General features: G+C 39.1%; 2 protein-coding genes across 2 annotated transcripts; one reads left to right on the top strand and one right to left on the bottom strand.

Moving 5' to 3' along the window:
- Positions 1-2,765: 2,765 nt before the first annotated feature.
- tmem268 (transmembrane protein 268) lies at positions 2,766-8,410 on the top strand. The gene is made up of 8 exons (XM_078267628.1): positions 2,766-2,891; positions 3,365-3,459; positions 3,561-3,668; positions 4,466-4,618; positions 5,187-5,297; positions 6,410-6,499; positions 6,751-6,972; positions 7,337-8,410. Exons 1-8 carry the CDS (start codon positions 2,771-2,773, stop codon positions 7,502-7,504), a joined length of 1,068 nt encoding a protein of 355 aa, XP_078123754.1. The 5' UTR covers positions 2,766-2,770; the 3' UTR covers positions 7,505-8,410.
- A 4,681-nt stretch (positions 8,411-13,091) lies between these two features.
- On the bottom strand, positions 13,092-20,501 carry prrt1 (proline-rich transmembrane protein 1). Its single transcript, XM_078267104.1, has 4 exons — positions 20,483-20,501; positions 16,452-16,789; positions 14,489-14,680; positions 13,092-13,268 (listed from the first exon to the last, which is right to left on the bottom strand). The coding sequence occupies exons 1-4, from the start codon at positions 20,499-20,501 to the stop codon at positions 13,092-13,094; spliced, it is 726 nt and encodes a 241-aa protein (XP_078123230.1).
- Between the last annotated feature and the right edge of the window lie 145 nt (positions 20,502-20,646).

Here is a 20,646-nt window from a genome sequence, read left to right as displayed (position 1 = left end):
TATTTTAGTTAGTTATAAATAGTTATATTGGCTTTCACATAATTTTGGAATGATGCTTGTATGCACAATAATGTACCTTATAAAGCTGCTGATGATGTTTAAATGTTTGTTGTTACATTTCAATAAAAATGTAATTGTAATGTTCTTTTATTACCATAATGCTAAATACACTTACAACTTTTATCCAGGGGCAGAATTTTTCTAAAACAACATCCCAGCCACTCAGTGTTACAGTATAAAGTCCTGTGGACAGTATACAGCACTATGGTGCAGTTTTCAGGAGTTTAACCATGCTGGAGTCACTTTAGTTGCAAAATAACACCATGGTTAAAGTTACATTTCAAATCAATTCATGTGTCTTAATTGCAAAGTTAAGTTTATTTTTTGCAGCAAAAAGCAGCAAAAAGCAAAAAAGGAAGACTCATATATATAACCAAAAGTAGATTAATATTGTAATTGTAGACCTCTATCCAATGTCTTAACAACTGCAGTAAGGGAAACGTGTGTATGAAATGTTATCCCTTGTATGTATGACCTCCATTAATCCACTACATGATGCCAAACTGAGGAAAATCTCCGTAATGCAAATAAAAGACAGACTTTAGTCTATGTCACAAAACCACAAGTCCCACCTGAAAATAAGGTTTTAATGGGCTTTTTTAATTACCCTCTACATATTAAAGTGTTCACCCTCCTTCTACTAGGGTTGACTGTGTTGAACTGAGAACCACAAACCACATTCCTGTAGTCATGAGGCTAAGCTGATCTGAGTCACACGTTAAGAGAGAGAAAGACAGAGAGAGAGAGAGAAGTCAGGAAGAAACTGCTGAGACACATCGGAGTGTCAAAGTAACATACACCACAGTCTGTTTGAGCAGACTATAGACTGTATAATAGGCGCAGACATAGAGTATATTGTTGCTTTCAAGGGATCTAATACATATCTGGCCGACAAGGGAATGTAACCAGTTTTGTTGACATGATGGTCTTACATCTAAAATGCAGGTAAGATGTGTTTGATCATATGAAATATGGACTTTCTAGTTTAATTTTAGTTGGTTTTGGTTTCATGACTTCAGAGGTGAGCTACTCAAATGAAATATGTTGGGTAGCCACAGAAAACACCAACTTCCTTAATGAACATTTGTACACAAAGAAATGTCCCTTTTCTATACCCTTACATCCAATAAGAGCTTTTAATTGCATACAGATTTAAAGTTTTTGGAGATGAATTATTGTAAGTATGACAGCTCAATATGCAAGTATCAGTTTAACTTAAAAAATAATATTGGGAAATGTTTTTCTGCAGGAATTGCTCCTTAAATAGACACAAATACAAAGAAATGAGGTAGAGCAGTATGTAACACAACACACATGGGTGTGAAAACAGACAATATGCAATTTTAAGATATGAGATTGTGAGTTGAGTTTTTACTGAAAAGACATCTGGGCTGTTTATCTAACAGGGAAATACTGCTGCCTGTGTTTGAACGCAGCCTTCTACGTGAACATGTGTGAACAATAGTATATGTTTTCTTTTCTCTTTTTGAGCAGGTGCAGTGTAAGCAGGCAGTAATAAAATCGCCCAGAGTCTGTGTGACTTTATTTACAAGCAAGGAAGTGAAAATGAGAGTGCAGATAAGGGCAGAGAGGCCTGTGTGTAAAGAGAGGGCTGAGAAAGAGGTTAGACTACATCAGAACTGCAGCATTGAGTTTTCACACTTAAGTGCAAAAATGTGGCTCCGTCACAGGCATGCACGCAAGAGTACAAGATGGAAAGAGACGCAGAGAGAGCTGGTTTAGTTTTATCAAAAAAAGTGGGCTATATGGAGGTCCAGAGTCACGACTAAAGCTACCTCTTATCCTCTAAACAGACTGAGCTATATAATGTTAAAACATGACATGCAACTGTAATGGCTCATAAAAATGCAAACTCACCTAAATAGCAGATAAGAGCAGATAGCACCATGACAATGTCACTGCAGTAAAGGCCATCAGCCCTGAAAGCAGAAGTGTTTAGGCTGCTTTGGTTAAGTTTTCACTCAACAGTTACATCATGGAGCGACATTAAGCTGGAAGTTTATCCTTTACTTTTTGCTAACGCTAACTCTATTAATTATTTATCTGTTAATTTTAGCTAGGTTAACCATTTTAACGGTTACCTTTAGCTAACGCTATCTCTTCAACTGCTTATCCATTTCATAGAAATGATGGAACATAGGGCTGAGGGTGACACAACCTCAGGACGACCCCCTGAGGTGTGCCTTTGGTTGAGAAGCACTGTGTTATGAAACACATCCAGATAAATAAGTACCTCTATTTTATTTAATGTGATGGAATATGCTGCCTCACTAAGTTTCTCCAAATTCTTACGCAGCATTGCTCCTGAATAATTATTATATACCTGTATCAGTCACAATCACATGAACACTGATTTCATGTTATTTTAGATTGCTGGCACCTATAGGCTTTCGACCATGAGCTCTGTCGCAGTCCTTTCTTTTGTGACTTTATGTAATTGCTCACAATGCATGTCTGCTGTCACATGAAACCACTGGATCCTCTTTTGTTCTGACTTGAAATTAAAGATTCAGGAATGGTGTGGTTTCAGGACCTCGTTTCATTCAATTTTTGTTTTTTCAGAAATTCTTAACAGGAAATCGTAAAATGACCTTGTTAAGTCCATTTTCACAATTCTGTTCTTAATAAGACAGCAGCTTTTTCCTCTTATTAATGTTTTCTCCTGCTCTGTTTTTTATTTACCTCTGAGATGATGGAGGACAAGAACAGAGTTTGTCATGTGATGGAGGAGAGTGAGGTGGATGTGCAGATCAGACAAACCAAAGCTCAGCCACAGCAGGCCAGCAACAACAGACCCACCTGGTCAAATGGTAATCAGCTGCCTCTTTATTTGTTTTTATTTGGTGAATTGTACAGCAATTAACTCTTTATTCACTCTCAGCGTCATATTTATGAGATTAACAGGAGGACTCACATGGGCTAGTTTTCTCATACATACAGCCTACCATACATATTTCTGTATTTAAAAAGGTATTGATATCTATATAGGGTTTCATTTGTGTAAACATTTTTTGTTGTTGTATACTGTTTATGTATTTTATAGCATACATGTTGACCTACAGTATCGATTCTTTTGTGGTTTTTGTGTTTTTGTGTCCTTAAACATTTTCAGACAAGTGTTTCAGAGAAGTGCAGGTTCTTGTCACACTTCTATTTTCAGCATTTATGTAGTGAAAAAGGCTGATCCTGTCATGGCTCTCTCTTTCTCTCTCTTCTATCTCTCTCTCTCTCTCTCTCTCTCTCTCTCTCTCTCTCTCTCTCTCTCTCTCTCTCTTACTTTCAGGTCAGTGTGTTGTGGCGATGCCAAGCTGTTCAATGCTAAACCCGAGCTTTGATCTGTCTCTGTGTCGTGCCAAACTTGAGAATGATGGCTTTCAGGTCAGCACACGCACATACATGTTACTGTGGCACTGGAAAATACATATATCTTTACTATAATCTGTGTTTAATCCAGGTTGGTAAATTGTTGATTTTTTTAGATTCCAGTCAGAGACATGGAGGATCCACTGAAGACAGCTTTGGACCTTCCCTCAGTCAGGAGATACATGGTTTTTAACTCTGCTCTCTTCCATTTTATAATGGCACCGGTATGTCCTCCAGCTTTCTGTCCAAGCTTACCATTTACTCTGATCATATCCCTCTCTCCCCATTCCTCTTCAGTTTTAACTCTCGCCTACTTAATTTTTTCCATTTTATACTTTTTTTCTGTTTTTGGTTTGTCTCAAATGAGCACTTCAATGTTTTAGTGTTACACTTCCATAAAGTGTGGGAACGTGCAAGAGACAGATTTGAAAAAAAATGGTCTAAACCAAAAGCAGAAGAAGCTCTAGAAACCACAGGTTGTTTTGCTCCACAGCTGGAGCTAGGAGGCAATTAGCTTAGCTTAGCATTAAAGCCGGTTGAAGAGGGAAACAGCTAGCCTAGCTCCGTCCAAAGGTTAAAACAAATCTTCCTACCAGCACCTCTGAAGCTCATTAATTCTTGTGTGTTTGTTTATTCCATACACAAACAAAAATGTAAAAGTTTTACGTAGAATTACATGCTTAAACTATTTCTTGATGAACAGAGACAAACAAGACATAATGTGTGTTAATCAGTGAGCTTAAGAGGTGCTGGTAGGCGTATTTGTGAATTTGGACAGAGCTAGGCAAACTGTTTCCACTTGCTTTCAGCAGTCTTTATGCTTAGCTAAGCTAACTGCCTCCTGTTCCTATTTACTGTAATGGACAGTCATGAGATTTATATTCTTATCTTCTCATCTAACTTTCTGCAAGAAGGCAAATAAGCATATTTCCCAAAATGTTTTTTTTTAAATGCTGGATACCCCTGTCACTGAGAATATACTCATTAATATTTCCTTAACATTAACCTCTCCCTCCTCCAGGTGCTGTATGTGGTGGTGTGGTGCGCCACATTCTCCACCCTCCACCACTTTATCACTGTCAGTGACTACTGGGTTCTCTGCCTCTCTGTCAGCCTGGTCTCCATCTTCCTCACCACTGCCATCATTTTCATTCTCCACCATAGTAACAAGGAGGTAAGGAGGGGGTCGTTACCATAAAATTAGTTAACAGTAATACTAGTCTCGCATTGCCAGACCTTTCTACACAGCAATGCGGAGGAGGGTCTGTCTAGTCCACACAGCATTCCGGGATGGGAGAAAAACGTACTCTGGTTTATTGGCATTTCTTTAAACCAATCACAATCGTCTTGGGTGGCCCTAAGCGCCGGACGGAGCAACGGTGCCGCTGCAAAATAGCCTCGGGAAGGAACTTGTTTTGGTGCAACATGTGTACGTTCAAAAGTTGTTTTAGGTGCAACAGAAAACTCAGATCCAATCTGAGTTTTGCTCTTTAGCTGTCTCGATTTACCTTGCAGAGATCTGAGGTGCAGTTAACCATAGTCCTCATAAATCCACCAGAGTTCCGGATTTCCGGCAGCACATGAACAATCCCAGAAATGAAACGTCGTTGATATATAGACTACAGTAATGCTGACACATTCATATCTGAAGAGGAATCTTTAAATTCCTTTAAATAAATTACAAACTTGAAATGTGAAATAAATGATTCTCAGACGTGTTTCTTTGTCTGTTTTTGTGTCAGATCAACATGAACGTAGACATTCGGTTAATCCAGGTGAATGAGAGGATGGTGAAACACAAGCTGCTGGTGGCCGTGGCCGACTGGGTGCAGTCCTGCACTGGAAACATGAAGGTTGTTCTGTTAAAATCAACTGAAACTGTGAGACTATCAGGTCCCATATGGGCCAGAAGTGTACAAACGTCTTTATACATGTGTCCATGTCATTTGTTGTTAGATATTATTTTGGCTGATACACAGCTGTCCTGTGGTTGTCTCGTTTCTTAGTTTCATCTTATTTGCATATTTATTTATTTATTTATATAAACAACACAACAACATGCCAGGAAGAACAACACAAAGATGTAATAAGATGATGAGGAGAATTTATGACATGGAGATTAACAAGAAGACTTTTTATTAGAGAATTATTCAACAAAACCATGTGGTCAATGACACAACAAGACGACAATGATTAGTTGTCTATTAATCTAAAAAAAACAAAAATAGAAGAAAGTAGTAAATTATTGAAATCTATTATGCCATCCTTTATACATACATCAAAACGTCTGCATGTTTTGTACTTTACTTTATAGACATTTTCCCAAAATGTATTCTGCCATATTTGGTATCTTTTGAAACTTTAGGATCTCCACTAGAATGTAAAATAAAGTTGTATGGGTTTGTACAATGAACCAATCATTGGAGTCAGTTTTATTGACTAAAGGGCCTGCAACAAGTAAAAGTTGGTATTGAGTGAGTTTGCTCACGAAAGCCACAAACAGCACAAAGATCATCTTCAAGATCTGTTAGCAATTCAGGGAATAGGTCTATTTTACTTGCAATATTGTCTCGCATTGCCAGACCTATCTCCACAGCGCTGTGGAGTAAGACTTGCAATATGACAAAGAAATAGTATAGTATATATCTAATATAAAAACAGATAAATAAAAAAAGGGAAAATGTGGAGGTCAGTAATAAAATAAAAAAAAATAAAAACACAAATGCTAAAACAAAATGTTAATACCATAAATGGCTTGTACTGAAGTGCATCTCCACTAATCATGTGGGAGTAAAAAGCTTCATGTGATCAATAATAATGTTAGAACTCGCCAAAATTTGAGATGTGGGTGGTGATTTAGTGGTCTGGAACCAGGCTAGTACACCAGTAATGAACCACAAATTAAATATTTTGGCTTCTGCAGCCACTGATGCTGTTGTATTCATCTCTCTGTGTCTCTCTGCAGCTGTACTTTGTGTATTGGGACATGTCCCACTGTCTGAGGGCACTGACTGAAACTTTAGAGGAGTGCAGCTTTGTGGTGAATGACACCCATGTGAGTGAGTCGAGTACATCTGTCCTTCTGTTTGTTCTCCTGCTGCTATTGATTTTGCTTGTGATTCCCATGTTAGTCCTCCCTCAAAATCAATAGAAACATAATTCTAGCTACTGTTGAAAGGATATTTATTTCTATATCTTCTTCTGGTAAACAGAAGTTTAGTCTTTGAAGTATAGTAACACATGTCATAGCTTCCATTTTTACAGTGTGGGGGAAGTTTAAAATGATCGATTTCACACTTTCATCAGAAAAAGCTGGAGAGGAAAATGGCGCATCTCGTTCTTGTGACCGAGGACACGGCTGTTGTCCCTGAGGTCGAAGGGTCAGATGTGGAGCAGCAGGACTCAGATGAACAGAGGCCTCTGCTGAGACATGAGGACACCGGCTGCTGTACCTCATCCAGCCAACATGAGGGCACCAAAGTCCCCACCAACTACAGCCTCATCCCTGCTGCATCGTTACCTGCTCAGGTAAAGAGACATGATGCTGCAAGATGTCTTTGCTCCCACACTGACGGAATTTATATTTATATAATCAGCAGCATTGTTTTATTATAGATACATCAGAATTAGCAATATATGTTTGCTGAAACACAAAAGGAAATTGCAGTGCATGTAAACTAGGTTAGTTTTCTAGAGCAGGAGAATGTGGAGTTTTGATTTAAAAAGTCCCCCCGTTCCTCTATGTGTGAGGGCCTGAAGTTTGCTCTTTTGCACATGTTTAATTATAGTTAAGTAGGTTCAGTACCACCACCAATCTTGCTTTTACTCTCTTCATTCTCTTGGTAAAAGCAGGTTACTACAATGTATTAGTGGTATTGCATTTCTTTTGTAGGCTACAGCCTACCAGCTTCTGATGACCTACAGTGCAGCTTATGTGAAGCTGCTGGTGTCTAAGAGGCTGTCAGGACCGTCACACCACCGCCTACGTCCCCAGAGGAATCACTGCACCACCGCCCCTCTCTGCCTCTGCCAGTACATCAAAAAGAAGATCCTTCGATAACAGAACCAGTGTCAAGACTTTTGCTTTGCACCCATGCTCTTGAAGAGACAAAGTGACATGTAGGAGCACTTCCATTGCAGCAAACATGGATTATATTGGACCTTTTCAGAGCTTTGCGCTCTTGATTTCTCTGTTTTTAAGTCTCCAGTTTGCAGCTTCCTGTACCTCGGCTGCTGTCTTCACGCCAGTTCTGTATTTGCACAACCTGGATCCTCGTCCATTTGCTCCCAACTATTTATACACCATGCCAAACGCTGTCTGATCCTGCTGCTGTAAACCAATATTTGCACTCTTGCACACATGACAATCACAGCCTTTTTTATTTGCACCAATCACAATCGTCTTGGGTGGCCCAAATGATTTGCAGTAGACAGCATTTGTCCTTGTGGTTGAATTGAAGGCAGTGGTGGAAAGTAACCAGAAAGTAACCACGGAGTACATTTTCTGAAGTTCTGTACTTTTCGAGGTACTTTACTTAAGTATTTCCATTTTATGCTACTTTATACTTCAACTCCATTACATTTAAGAGGGAAAAATTGTACTTTTTTACTCCACTGCATTTACCTGTGTTACAAGTTACTTTTCAGATTAAGATTTTACATGAAAAACCAATAACAGCCATTGTTAAAGTATAACTAGTGGTTTCCAATATTTTTCAGTGTCCAGTGTTTTTTTTTACATTGTTGTTTTGGTACTTTTATTTAAGTAATACATTTTCCACCACTGCTTGGAGGACAGACAATTGATATGTAGACAAAGACAATATAAGCATGAAGGGAAAGAAAGACTTTTTTCCCCCACTTTTAATTCCCCTTGATGCAGCTGTGTAATGATGCTTAAAGTGGGTTAACATGAATCATTGGATTAAGTTTTCTGGATATATTACCTCAAATGTCAGCAACAGAAGCAGAATCAGTCTGTTTATTTTTGTGTTCTCAACCCTTTGGTTTTATGTGTGTAGGTGGATTATACAGTATATCTATGCATGTGTGTAGGATGCTGGGTTTCTCACCAGCGATTACCCATCAGTCCTGGTGCTGTGGCTGAGATGACAGCCCAGCGAGAGAGCTGCAGGATGGCACAAACACACAGTGAGACAGCCAGCGTGGCTGACCTGGTGGAAGCTGGGATTGTGTGATAGAGGAGAGACACGTGCAGCGTGAGGCCAAGTTAAACGATCTTAGAGACGCTGGCTGTCCTCGGGAGGCTAAATGGCCATCTGTGATCCTTTGCACACAGGCTGGCTTAGCTCCCACCTTTAGTTTCTCCGTCAAACCTCTTTTCCATTGGACGGATTGTTTGGGCCCATACTTCACCTTTTCACAGATATGATTTATAATTTAAAAAAGTAATTGCAGGTTTAAAGGATTTTAAATCGTTATCACAATGAAACAGCAGCAAAAATAGGGGAAGACAGAGAAATAAGAGACGTGAAGACATAATAAGACATGGAATAGACATGCTAAACTAGTATGGTCTGATTGAAAATGTTGAATTGTACATCTGTGTAATACATCTGTGTGTTGTAGCATTCTCACACTAGCACTTAATACAAGGTACAATTGAGGCTGCAGTGATGCCATTAGTTTTGCAGGTCATAAACCAAAATAACTTTTTTTTGTTTAGCAATTTTTAATGATTTTCCATTAAACCAAGTAGCATTTTCTACAACGCATATTTGGACCAAATGTATACAAACATAGTATGGCTGTGCTATACAGATACTAAACAATGTGAAAGATAAACCAAAATACCTTTGACCTGATGGTGACGCTAGATACTTTTACTTTGCACAGTTTCATCATCTGTAGTCATCTCTCTTTTCTTTGTTTGTTCAGCCATAGTAACCTAAGGGGAACAAAAGTTTGTGTACAACATTTCATGGCAATCCATCCGATAGTTGTTTAGACATTTCACCCAAACCCACAAGTGTCAACCTCATGGTGGCACTAGGGGAAAAATCAGGTGGTCACCATAAGTCATTAGGATTTATCCTCTGGGGACCATAAATATCTGTACAAAATGCAATGGCAATCCATCCAGTAGTTGTTGAGATACATCAGTCTGGACCAAAGTGGTGGACTGACCAAAAGATAGGCCGGTGCTGCCTGGAAGGGAAGGCAAAATCGTTTTATGTGGTACAGATGATGCACAAAAAAACAAATGCCACCATAATATATGAAAATGAGCAGCTGTAAAACACAATGTGATTGAACAGAAGATAGTGAGAGATACTGTAGTTCATGTTCTGACGGAGGGAGGAAAAATAGATGGAGAGGGAGAAAACCAGGGCAACTATAAATAGCACCTTAGTGATGAGGGGAGAGAGGAAAGGCCACAGAGACACTGAGAGGATGGAGAGGCACCAAGAGGGAAAAAACAGAGCCGCAGAATGAGACCCCGCCTTCACCAATGTGTCGTTCACAACCCAAAAATGATTCTTTTATTCATTACTCAAACAACCAACCATGTGCAACACAGTCATGAACATACTGTAATTATAATAATAAACCCCAAGAGAACCACATGTACACAGGTAATTTTTGGCTCTTTGAAACAAGCAACCCATCGCATTTACAAGCTCAAAAACAAAACAAAAAAAAATGAAAATGAGGAACCCATCTACCAGCTGGGTAGTAAACAGCTTTGTTGCTGAGCACAGAAGATTCCCATCAGAAAGCACACAGGGAGACGAAGCCTAGCGCTGTATAAACTAGATATAGAGTGACTCTATTCAGTAGACACACACTCGCTGCCAGAGCCCTCTGTACAATAATAATGCTAAACAATACTGTGTTTCATTTACTCTTTTAACACAGAAATATCACTGAGTCATATAAGGATAGGGCATGTATTTATCAAAAGGCTAAAAGTGAAATTTAAAGTAAAACTCTTTCATTTTTACTCATACTCACTAATAAACAGGTGGGAAGTAGGCTTATCTATGCTTTCTTGCCGAGAGTTAAATGACAAGATCGATACCAATACGATAAATATGAAACAACAGCAAGAAGCTAGTTAGCTTAGTTTAGCAACAGGGGGAAACAGCTAGCCTGGTTTCATCCAAAGGTAATAAAATCCACTTACTAGCCAATTTGTGTTATGTCTCTCTCTTTTTTTTTATACAAACAAAGACTAAAGTGTAAAAATGACAATTTAGAGGTGACAGAGCCAGGCTAGCTGTTTCCCCGTTTACAGTCTTTATGCTATGCTAAGCTCATCGTCTCCTAGCTGTAGCTAAATGTAACATTTAGCATACAGACATGTCTTGGATTGATTGTACTAAATATAATTGTTTGTAATGAATATGTTATCTGAAGCAGTAAGAATAATCACATGTTTTAGCAGAAAAACTCATCACTGAGTAAAATGGATTGTTTTTGTTTTTTTAATAATAACCAATTAGGCAGTTGTTGGGTAAATCCTTGTCTCTGATTGGCTATTCCTGCTCTAAGCAAATGTGATCAATCAAGAAAAGGTTACTGGCTGTAAATAGGAGGAAGTCACTTTTTTTACTACTAAGTTAGCTTTTAAGAGCATTATTAATTGTAGTTTTTAGAAATTTGATAAATACGTGCACAGATGTATTTAATATTATGAGTGATAATCAAATGCAATGCAGTTGGCAATAATAATAATAATACCAATAATAATATATAAACTACATAATAAACTGTATTTATATTGTCTCTATTTGTGTTCATTGTCAACAAACATAATTTTGTAATATCTCTGAATAATTCTCTTAAAAATAGCATCATCATAGAGACCAACAGGGGGAAAAGGGGGAAGCAGAAGGGAAATATGAATTGGTCCAATAACTCATGTGGACAGGAGAAAGACAAACAGAGAGAGGACAGATACCAGAGGAAACATTTCATAGAGCTGAAAGTGCTACAATACAGTATAGGCATTAATATTTTCTCTCTGTCCTATTGGAAACATTCATTTTCAGTTCCTCCCATTACTCCAGAAACCTCATATAGTAGTTCATACAGTAACGTTACGGCCATGTTGGCTCTTATAAAGAACAGCACAACTGCTGCTACATTATGGAGATGATACTCATAGGAAATGAACCCTGACTAAATGTGTTACAGTGAAACAACGTCAAAGGAGCACACATCTAGCCTCGATATTTAAGACAAATGGAAACAAACTGTGGATGACATGCAGGGTTATGTAGCCTACGTCGTACTAAAGTTTCACACACAGTGTCTCAGAGATTAAATAGCTAAGGGATGTGCAACACAAAAAAGGCCAATAACATTTACTTAATACTTACGAAAACAATATTTGCAAAGATTCAAATACTTTCATTTAAATTGTCTCATTTTCTTGTTCTGATAGTAGCTTGTTTGAAAGTTACTGTACCACACACTTGTAGACATTTTAGGAAATATTCCCACCAACAGCTGGGACACAAGCTATTATTGCACTAAACGCCCCATTAGCTTAAATTTATATTTATCATGCACTATAAGAACTCTGAATGTAAGCAGCTACATCATATCATCTGATTACTACAAAGCGCAACATTGTCACAAATCAAATTTGAAGCCAATTTCAAAATGTCAAATATAGCTGCAAAAAACTAGTGATATACTGAAAATGAATGAAGACAAAGGCAATGCATGGGTAGATATTGAATGAATTAATAAATAACAGATTTTAACCCTAAATCAACAAACATATAAATCATAATGTATGTATCATCTCATCCAGCTAAAATGTCCATGTAATATACCAACAACCAATCTCAAATAAATACTCTGTGGTTGGTAACATTAGACACTCTGTCAGTTGAGTCTCCATTTGGTGTGGTAAATGTGTATTGATCACCCCATCTAACAATTTTAATAATAAATAACACTACTCCTTTAAATCAAAAGAGTTTCAACATGGCACTGTGTTTTTAAAGAAGAAAACATGTATACTTGTACTTGTAGTTAAGACTAAAATATGCATTCAACCATCCATAAAATAACTCTGCGTGGGCACATTTAGTAGATTTAGTTGTTGGAATATTTAAAACTGAAACACACAGTGACCTATCCTCTCATCTAACTACATCATCAGTATGAATTAATCAGTGTCAAATTAATTGTTAATACAAGGAGCTTTGTTTCCCTCTTGGAGCTCATATCTGGGTGTAAATATTAAGTGGTCGCTGTGCTAACAGCAAAACTGGGCCTAATTTTGCAGCTTCTTGTATTTGGCGTGTGTTTGATGGCAGCAGGTTAGGTCAGAGCTCAGTGTGTGTGTGTGTGTGTGTGTGTGTGTGTGTGTGTGTGTGTGTGTGTGTGTGTGTGTGTGTGTGTGTGTGTGTGTGTGTGTGTGTGTGTGTGTGTGTGTGAGTGAGTGAGTGAGTGAGTGAGTGTGTGTGTGTGTGTGTGTGTGTGTGTGTGTGTGTGTGTGTGTGTGTGTGTGTGTGTGTGTGTGTGTGTGTGTGTGTGTGTAGCTGTACACAGAGAGCCAGCAATGCAGTAGCAGTTTGTGTGCATTCTCAGTGCACCTCCAAATGATTGAGAGTAGTTAGCTAGCTAATAAATGCCATGATTTCCCATCTGTCTGGCGCTGCGTGGAGTTACGGCTCCCAGTCGTCATCGTGGTGCTGCGAGGCAATGATGACAACCACGGTGAGGATGGTGCACAGCACAATGGAGGCGATGCCAACAGCCAGGCTGATGAATGAGAAGTTGCGTGCCTCGCGGGAGGCTATTTCCGCCGTCACCATGTCCCCTCTGGATATCGCTGTGCGTACCTAAGTGGTGCAGGAGGGAGGGGATGGGTGTGTGGGAGAAAAGAAAAATTAGAAAATATGTTATGTAACAAGAAGATGCATGAGTGGGAGCAGGAGAAAGTCTAAAACACCATGAATGGATCGATTCACTGCAGCACAGCCTAAATGTGCAGAAAGAGGCCACTCCACACAACATATAAAGCTCAGACCGGTTGGTCCATGCCTTGTCAGCTCAACTTAACTCAAAGCCAGCTGAGCAGGCCCAGAGGAAAAAATCCATTCAATACCGTTGCGCCGACAATGGTGCAGTTACGTAATGTGGTCTGTCTATGTTGGTCAGCACATTCTACCATTACAGAGGCAAACAACAGGCAGTGTGAGGTATGAGAGCCACCAGACTGAGCCTTTACATTTCTCACATCACGCTTAACTTAACTTAACCAAGATACCAAACTGTGCCTTTTAATGCAGAGGTGGTATAATTGTCATTGCACTTTAGGTGTAATGGTGGTGCACTGACCCAAGATGAATTCTCTTTAAATGTGTAATATAAATCCTGTGGTGGCAGTTTCCTTCCTCTGCTGACTATGTTTCCTTATTCTGCATAATTTAAAACAATTGAAAACATATGGTGTCAACATCAGTTATACACTACAGAGTCTTGCCTATTTCGTCTTTGACAGGGAGGGGCCGGAGAACTGAACAAAAAAATTCCAAGCGGCCACATTCAAGCTAATTTTGACACAAAATATATAGTTTGTTTGAAAAATCACCTGTATTAACACAATTATGTGTACAATAAAAAAAAAACTTTAGCGGCAGAAGAAAAGTCAAGGGATCACCAAAGTCATTAGGATTCATCCTGTGGACGCCATGACCATCTTGTACAACATTACATGGCAATCTATTAAATAGTTGTTGAGATAATTCAGTCTGGACCAAAGTGGTGGACCGAATTACATGACCTAGATCCCTAGAGTCATGGCGATAGCATGGATACAAACATGACATTTTCCCAAAACACTCAATCTTAATGTGACTAAAATAAGTGTGATTTATAGTATCTTACTTTTCTGCATACTGTAACTTTGTTTATCACAGTGTCTTTGTAAAAGGCAAGTACACTTCTGAAAATAAAATGAAGGGCGAAATGACTCTAGAATCCGTTCACACAACAGTATCCCTGGTAAATGTGACATTATGCTCAAGGATCAAAAGATGAATGATGAAGTGGCATTAACCTGCACTGCCTTGATGATCGCGATGATGCCTGTTGGCCAGAAGCAGCAAACGGTGGTGAGCACAGCGATGGGCAGGTAGTCGTGTGGCGGTCGACGGTCCATTAGGGTGATGCTGGGTGGCATTTGCATGGGGTAATTCTGGCCCGGTAGAATCCCTGGGTGGCCTCCTCCGGCTGGCATGTAGGGTTGACCCTAAACAGAGGGAGAGAAAAAGACAGAGAGTAAGTACTAGTGCTATTTAAAAACAGAAGAGCTGTTGTAGAACAGCTTACAAAGCACTTTCCACTCCAAAGACACAGGAACAAGGTGACACAGTCAAAGAGGAGGACAGCTGCACGAGCACAGTCTCTGTTGCATGTATTAAAGAGTCGTGCATGTCGTAGCTTCATCAGAAATGTCTAAAAATGTATGATTCATTTGTGAGATTACAGCTTAGCCTGCAAGATGGTTCAGTGAGTTTGCTCTTGATTACATTTTCCCCACCCTCCAGTAGTCCCGTACACAAGAATGTATGCACACCAACATCAATTATACTGCCAGGGATTGAATAAAAATGTTTTTTAAAAATAGACTGGTGAGGTGGAACTCTTGTTTTCAATTCAGTGCTCTTGGTGGTGAGACTTGTGGTAGCACAAAAGCACTGTCAGTTTTTTGATGACTCAATCACATTTTGGGGCCTAATTACACCACTTTCAGTTTACTTCAGGGGGGTGGTGTGGATGGTTTTATTTACTGTGTAAACATGTGCAGCTAGATTTATTTTTGTACAAAATTAATGAATAAGTAAAGGGTACAATAGCATCTATTAATTATCCTGAGCACTGGTGCACAACCTGTTTTAATACCAAAGCAATGCCTACTCACATCCCCTCGTCTCAGCTTGCATATTTCTATGAAATGTGAGCGACAAAGACGGATGTTCCCTTCTCATTTTTTCATTGTTGTTTTGGGATATCTATGCCTTTAATAGATAGCCAACAGCAGAGAGATGACAGGAAATGAGGGGAGATAGAGATGACATGCAACAAAGGAGGGAAATCGGGGATTTTGCAGTTTGTTCCACTATTATTTGACAAGTAAAAAAGCACACACTTAAAAAGTCACTTTTTTGCGTTGCAGAAGTTGTTTTTTTTACTATGTTGTTAATCATCTCACAATGGTTACCAAATGTCATTTATGTCATATTCTGTTGTTTTTAGTTTCAGTGTCTTACATATATCACTTTGAATTAACTGGTGTTTGAAATGTAACAAATAAAGTTAGCCTTTCCTGTTACCTGTCAGAATTTCCGGGCAGCACCTGAACAATCCCGGAAGTGGAACGTCGTGGATATAGACTACCTGTCAGTGAATATTCTACTGGATGCCTATGTATCGGTTTGTCCTTAAAAATCAACATTGATCACGTTAGCTGTTAGAAACATTGCTGCAAACAGTTTTTTAATAAAATTCTTAAAATAAAAAATGTACTTAAAGTTGCTTTAAATTGTAAACGAGATATACGTGTGATATGCCACAACATCTTTGACAACATACTGCAACAAATGTATAGTTTAGAAGACATATAACAGAGTTTGACATAAAATAAAGGGAACACTTTATTTTACAGGTTTGTAGTTTTTCTGATAATGTTTTAATAATTTCCGATGAAGTTTCCTGGAAAGAAGTACTGTATGTAATTGTGTACTAATTATAGGGAAAACTAGAGACAATGGAGCTTTTCTTTAAAAGAAATTCCTTTGAAAATCAACACCTATACAAACTGAAAACAACAAACAACTGAGATAACAGAACACTGTACTTTCCCTATAATTAGTACCAAATTGCAAACTTCCTAGTTAATTATTATGAAACTATGGACCTGTAAAATAAAGTATGTAGGATGGAAAACATGACAATAGAACAGAGACTGGTGTAATTCAGACGTACAATCTTTAAAAGCACTTTACACGTCTCTGACTCACCGATGCCATGGGGTAGACGGGTACGTAAGCTGTGCAGGGCTGCAGCTGAAGCGGGTAGCCCGGATGGATGTATCCTACAGGTGCGTGAGGCATGGTGCCTCCAGGGCCCTGGGTCTGGACCGCGTAGCCCTGCGGGGCCCCCTGGGGACCCAGCGAGCCGCAGTGGAACTGGGTTTCTTGGAGATATCCATCTGAGCCTGGTGGAGGAGGCGGAGGAGGGTAGTTGGGTTGGGTGCCCGGTGCAGGCTGCATGTTGGGATGATGAGGTACGTTTGGGTCTTGAGGGCCGGGGAGGTACGGAGGAGGCTGCATGGTCTGACGGCCAGAGTCATCGAGACCTGAGAGATGAAGAGGAAGACGGAGAAAAGATAAGCACAAAGCAGGTAGGAGAGGAATCACAAATAGAAAAAGCAGAGGAAGAGCAAGAGAAGAAACAGATGTGAGAGTGAGCGCATGTTATCTAACTCGAGCACTGTTACACATTTGTCCGCATGTTGAATGTAATATGTCTTATCTCACTGTTGGGGGGGAGAAACAATTACACAAACCACAGCTCCTCAGCAAGACTTCAAACAGCATTCACAAAGACAGAAAACCCTTGTAGTCTGTGTGCTAATGATGACAGGGATTGACATTTTCACCTCCAGAGAAGAAAAGGCCTTTTTCTCTCCTCCCTTCAAAAACAATGTTTATTAGCAGTTAGAAATGTGGCATTTCTGGGCGCCTGGGTAGCTCACCTGGTAGAGCGCGCGCAAATATACAGAGGCTCAGTCCTCAACGCAGCGGCAGCAGATTCACCTCCGACCTGCGGCCCTTTGCTGCATGTCATTCCCTTCTCTCTGCCCTTTCATGTCTAAGCTGTCCTGTCATAATAAAGGCCTAAAAATGCCCCAAAAAAGAAAGAAATGTGGCATTTCTGAGATGGAGAACTTCATGTGTCTGAAGCATCCTGCGTTTGAACATTTGATGCTCACACCTCTGCTCCCTTTGTGTTTGTTTAACGTTGAAAATGACTGATGGGGTGTCGTGTTTTCACAGCAGGGAAGTGGCCGAGGGTACGGTAATCCAGTTTGACAGGGACATGAGGAGGGAGGAAGAGTGAAGATGGAGATAGATGGAGGTGAGGATGGAGGAGGAAGGATTTGATGGGACAGAGGAAGGAGAGAGCAGGAGGCAGTTTACAGAGCAGAGCAGCTGAGTGATGAGTGATGACAACTTGTGCTCGGGGACCAGCTTTACATAAGAGTCCCTGACTCCGTCACAACTAAGAAGCAGGACATGGACCAGAAACAGACAAGAGGGGAAAGGAGCGAGCAAGAGGGAAGGGACACCTTTGAAAGGGCATGATGTGCCATCAATTCAAGAGTGGGCTTGTGAGATGGCTAGGGTGGCGGCATTAGAAAAAATGTCATACAAACGGTTTTCCAGATTGGATGTCTACACTAGAAAATGGGGAAAGTACTTAAGCTTTCTGGAGGGAGAGTATGATGGGCTTATGGTGTTGTCATTTAGACATATGTTTATTTGGTTTATAGTTTATTGTCAATTTTGTTATTTTGTTGTATGGTCTTGAATATTGTAGTTGTGTCCGTGTTATCTTTTCTGGATTTTTGTCTGTGTGGGTAGTGATGTCGAAGGGGGGTATGTTCATGTTGCAAATTGTATGTTTTGTGTGTTGTGTTAAAGTTAAACAAAATGTGTTAATCATAAAAAAAGGGCATGACGTGAAGAGCTGCTTGGCAAACACGAGAGACAAAACGTTGGTGTTTCTCCATGTATCCAACATCTGTCAAAATAGGATTAAACAGAAGAAAGAAGCTAGGGAGTGCTGGATTTCCAATTTAAAATAGGTAACATGTGACATGTTCTAAACATTGGCTTTAAACAACACTTGCGATACATCAGGTGATGCAGCAGGTATTTCCAGTAAAAAAAGCACCAAATTCACAAATAAAAGCCAAGTTGTAGGTGTGTGCTGCCAGCTGCCAGAGATAAACTGCATGAATAGCTATCATGCATCATTAATCAAAGTAAAATGACTGATTTATACGTTTTTAGAGGTAATTTAACATTTGCTTTTTGCTCCTCACTTCTTAAGACTAATAGAATACAATACAATAGAATTGCTTTATTGTCATTGCACAGAATAGATAGATGAGATATTCCACTTCTGGGTATTGCACATTGTTGAGTTGTAGTGGCTCTATATACAGGTAATACTGTTGAGAATAACTATGTACAAGGAATATAAAATGGCAGGTTTATTGAATTATATTGAGCTATAATACCTTAAACATTGGGCTAAAAGTCCCTATTGATCCAACTCTAGCTATAATGTTATTACATATTAGTTGTTAAATACTTATTTTTGAATAGTAGTTTCTAAGCAACGTTTTAATTGTTACAACTGGAACGTTAGATTTCAGCAGGCAAATTGAAAATATGGACTTTTACCAAAACTAATTTTTAAAAAAAGTTTGTTTGGTTGAACCAAATAGAAATTGAACAGACTGGGACAGGGAACATTTTGACTTGTAGTAGCAGGAAAAGCACACAAGTGTAACTAATAACATTCATGCTTGTTCTGCTTAATCCAGTGAACCAGAATGCTCAACACTGTGCATACTGGGACCTAAAATGAATGTAGTAATGTTATTATACACCTGTGTTTGACAGGTCAGGTCAATTTTATTCATACATCCCAGATTTGCAACAGAGGGCACTTTGTGTCCACAGTTTATTCTGCAGTGAAGAGTAGGAACTTAAATTAGTGCCCTAATTATTAACAATTACATATTAAGGAACAGGAGACATTTTGTAGTAAAAGTAACTGGATGAAATGTTATAAAAATGTTGTAGGCCTATATAATATTTAAGACATCCTTTCCTGGTGACAAAATAAGTAGCTGCTAGTGCCTGTATTTAGCCTTTAAGGATAGTAGGAATAAACACAGTACTGCAGATTTTCATTTGTTATTGCAGGTGTAATTTAACCCCAGGTTAGAGGGAAGCAGCAGGGTGAACTATGACAACTGAATGAATATTTTTTCAAATACATAACACTGAGCTGTACTGAATTTTACATGAACCAAAACCATTCCCACTCAGACATCTGCAAGATATCATATCCCTACAGTATTGACAATGTTCTGCATCCTCATGAATAACTAAATTATACTGTCGGTGCTGCTTTTTTTTTTGCATCAATGATGGATTATGGGCCACACAGGGTTGATTTACGCACGAGACAACAGAAGGTTTACAGTCTGCAGTCTCCTGTAATGTACCAGTGCAACTTTATGCTTTTCATTATGACCTTTATTATGTTATTCTTTACTGTGAAGCTGCTGTTTGAGCGCCTTCATTGGCACATTAACATCCTAAAATGGAAGAGAAAACTGGAAAGACAAGACAAAATTGCTTTTTGTTTCAGTGCATCAGACGTTAAGGATTATTAATAAGGCTGCTAACACGCGCAAATGAAGGCGTGCACGCGCAGAGAACACCCACACTGATGTCTATAGTCAGGAGAGATATACGTAGGCCTGTGGATAATGATGATAATGAGACACAAAGGAAAAAATAACAATAACCCCATAATAAATTGTAAAGTACCCTGTTACATAAATATATATTTTAAGCAGTAAAATAAATAAAATAACCTGCTTGTGATATAAATACAATCACATAAAGTCTAATAATGTCACTTTAAACTCTCTATTAAGGAACCCATGGATATAATAAGAGGCTCTATGGTGCTTTTTGCTCGCCAGTCTGCACCCACACAGCGGTGCATCATCCTATAGAAACACCGCTGTGCAGATAAATAGCGGATGGAGATATTGACAAGCGGGGAGCTGGACAAAAAGATCTCGTCAGCCTGATATGTATCCGCGGATGAAACAAAACGATGTCCATTTAAAAAATAACCAAATTCTCACATCTTAAAGAGGGTTAAGAAGAAGTGGCTCAATTAGGCTGCCAATTAGGCTTTAAAATACGCCACATTTTACACAATTAAAACACCTCACCGTGTTTTTCCGACGACATGCCTTCCGATCTTCTGTCCTCCACTTATGGTATTTTTACTCCAAGCTGGTGGTGGAAAAATCCCTCCTTTCGTGCGCGATGATGCAGACTTTTACTCCAAACAATCCATCCTCAAGATGTCCTCATTTTAAAAACACCCACGCTT

The sequence above is a fragment of the Sander vitreus genome, chromosome 14, assembly GCF_031162955.1.
Source record: "Sander vitreus isolate 19-12246 chromosome 14, sanVit1, whole genome shotgun sequence".
Taxonomy (NCBI): Eukaryota; Metazoa; Chordata; class Actinopteri; order Perciformes; family Percidae; genus Sander; species Sander vitreus.
Note: the sequence above shows the minus strand (reverse complement) of the source record. Positions and strands in the feature narration are given on the sequence as shown.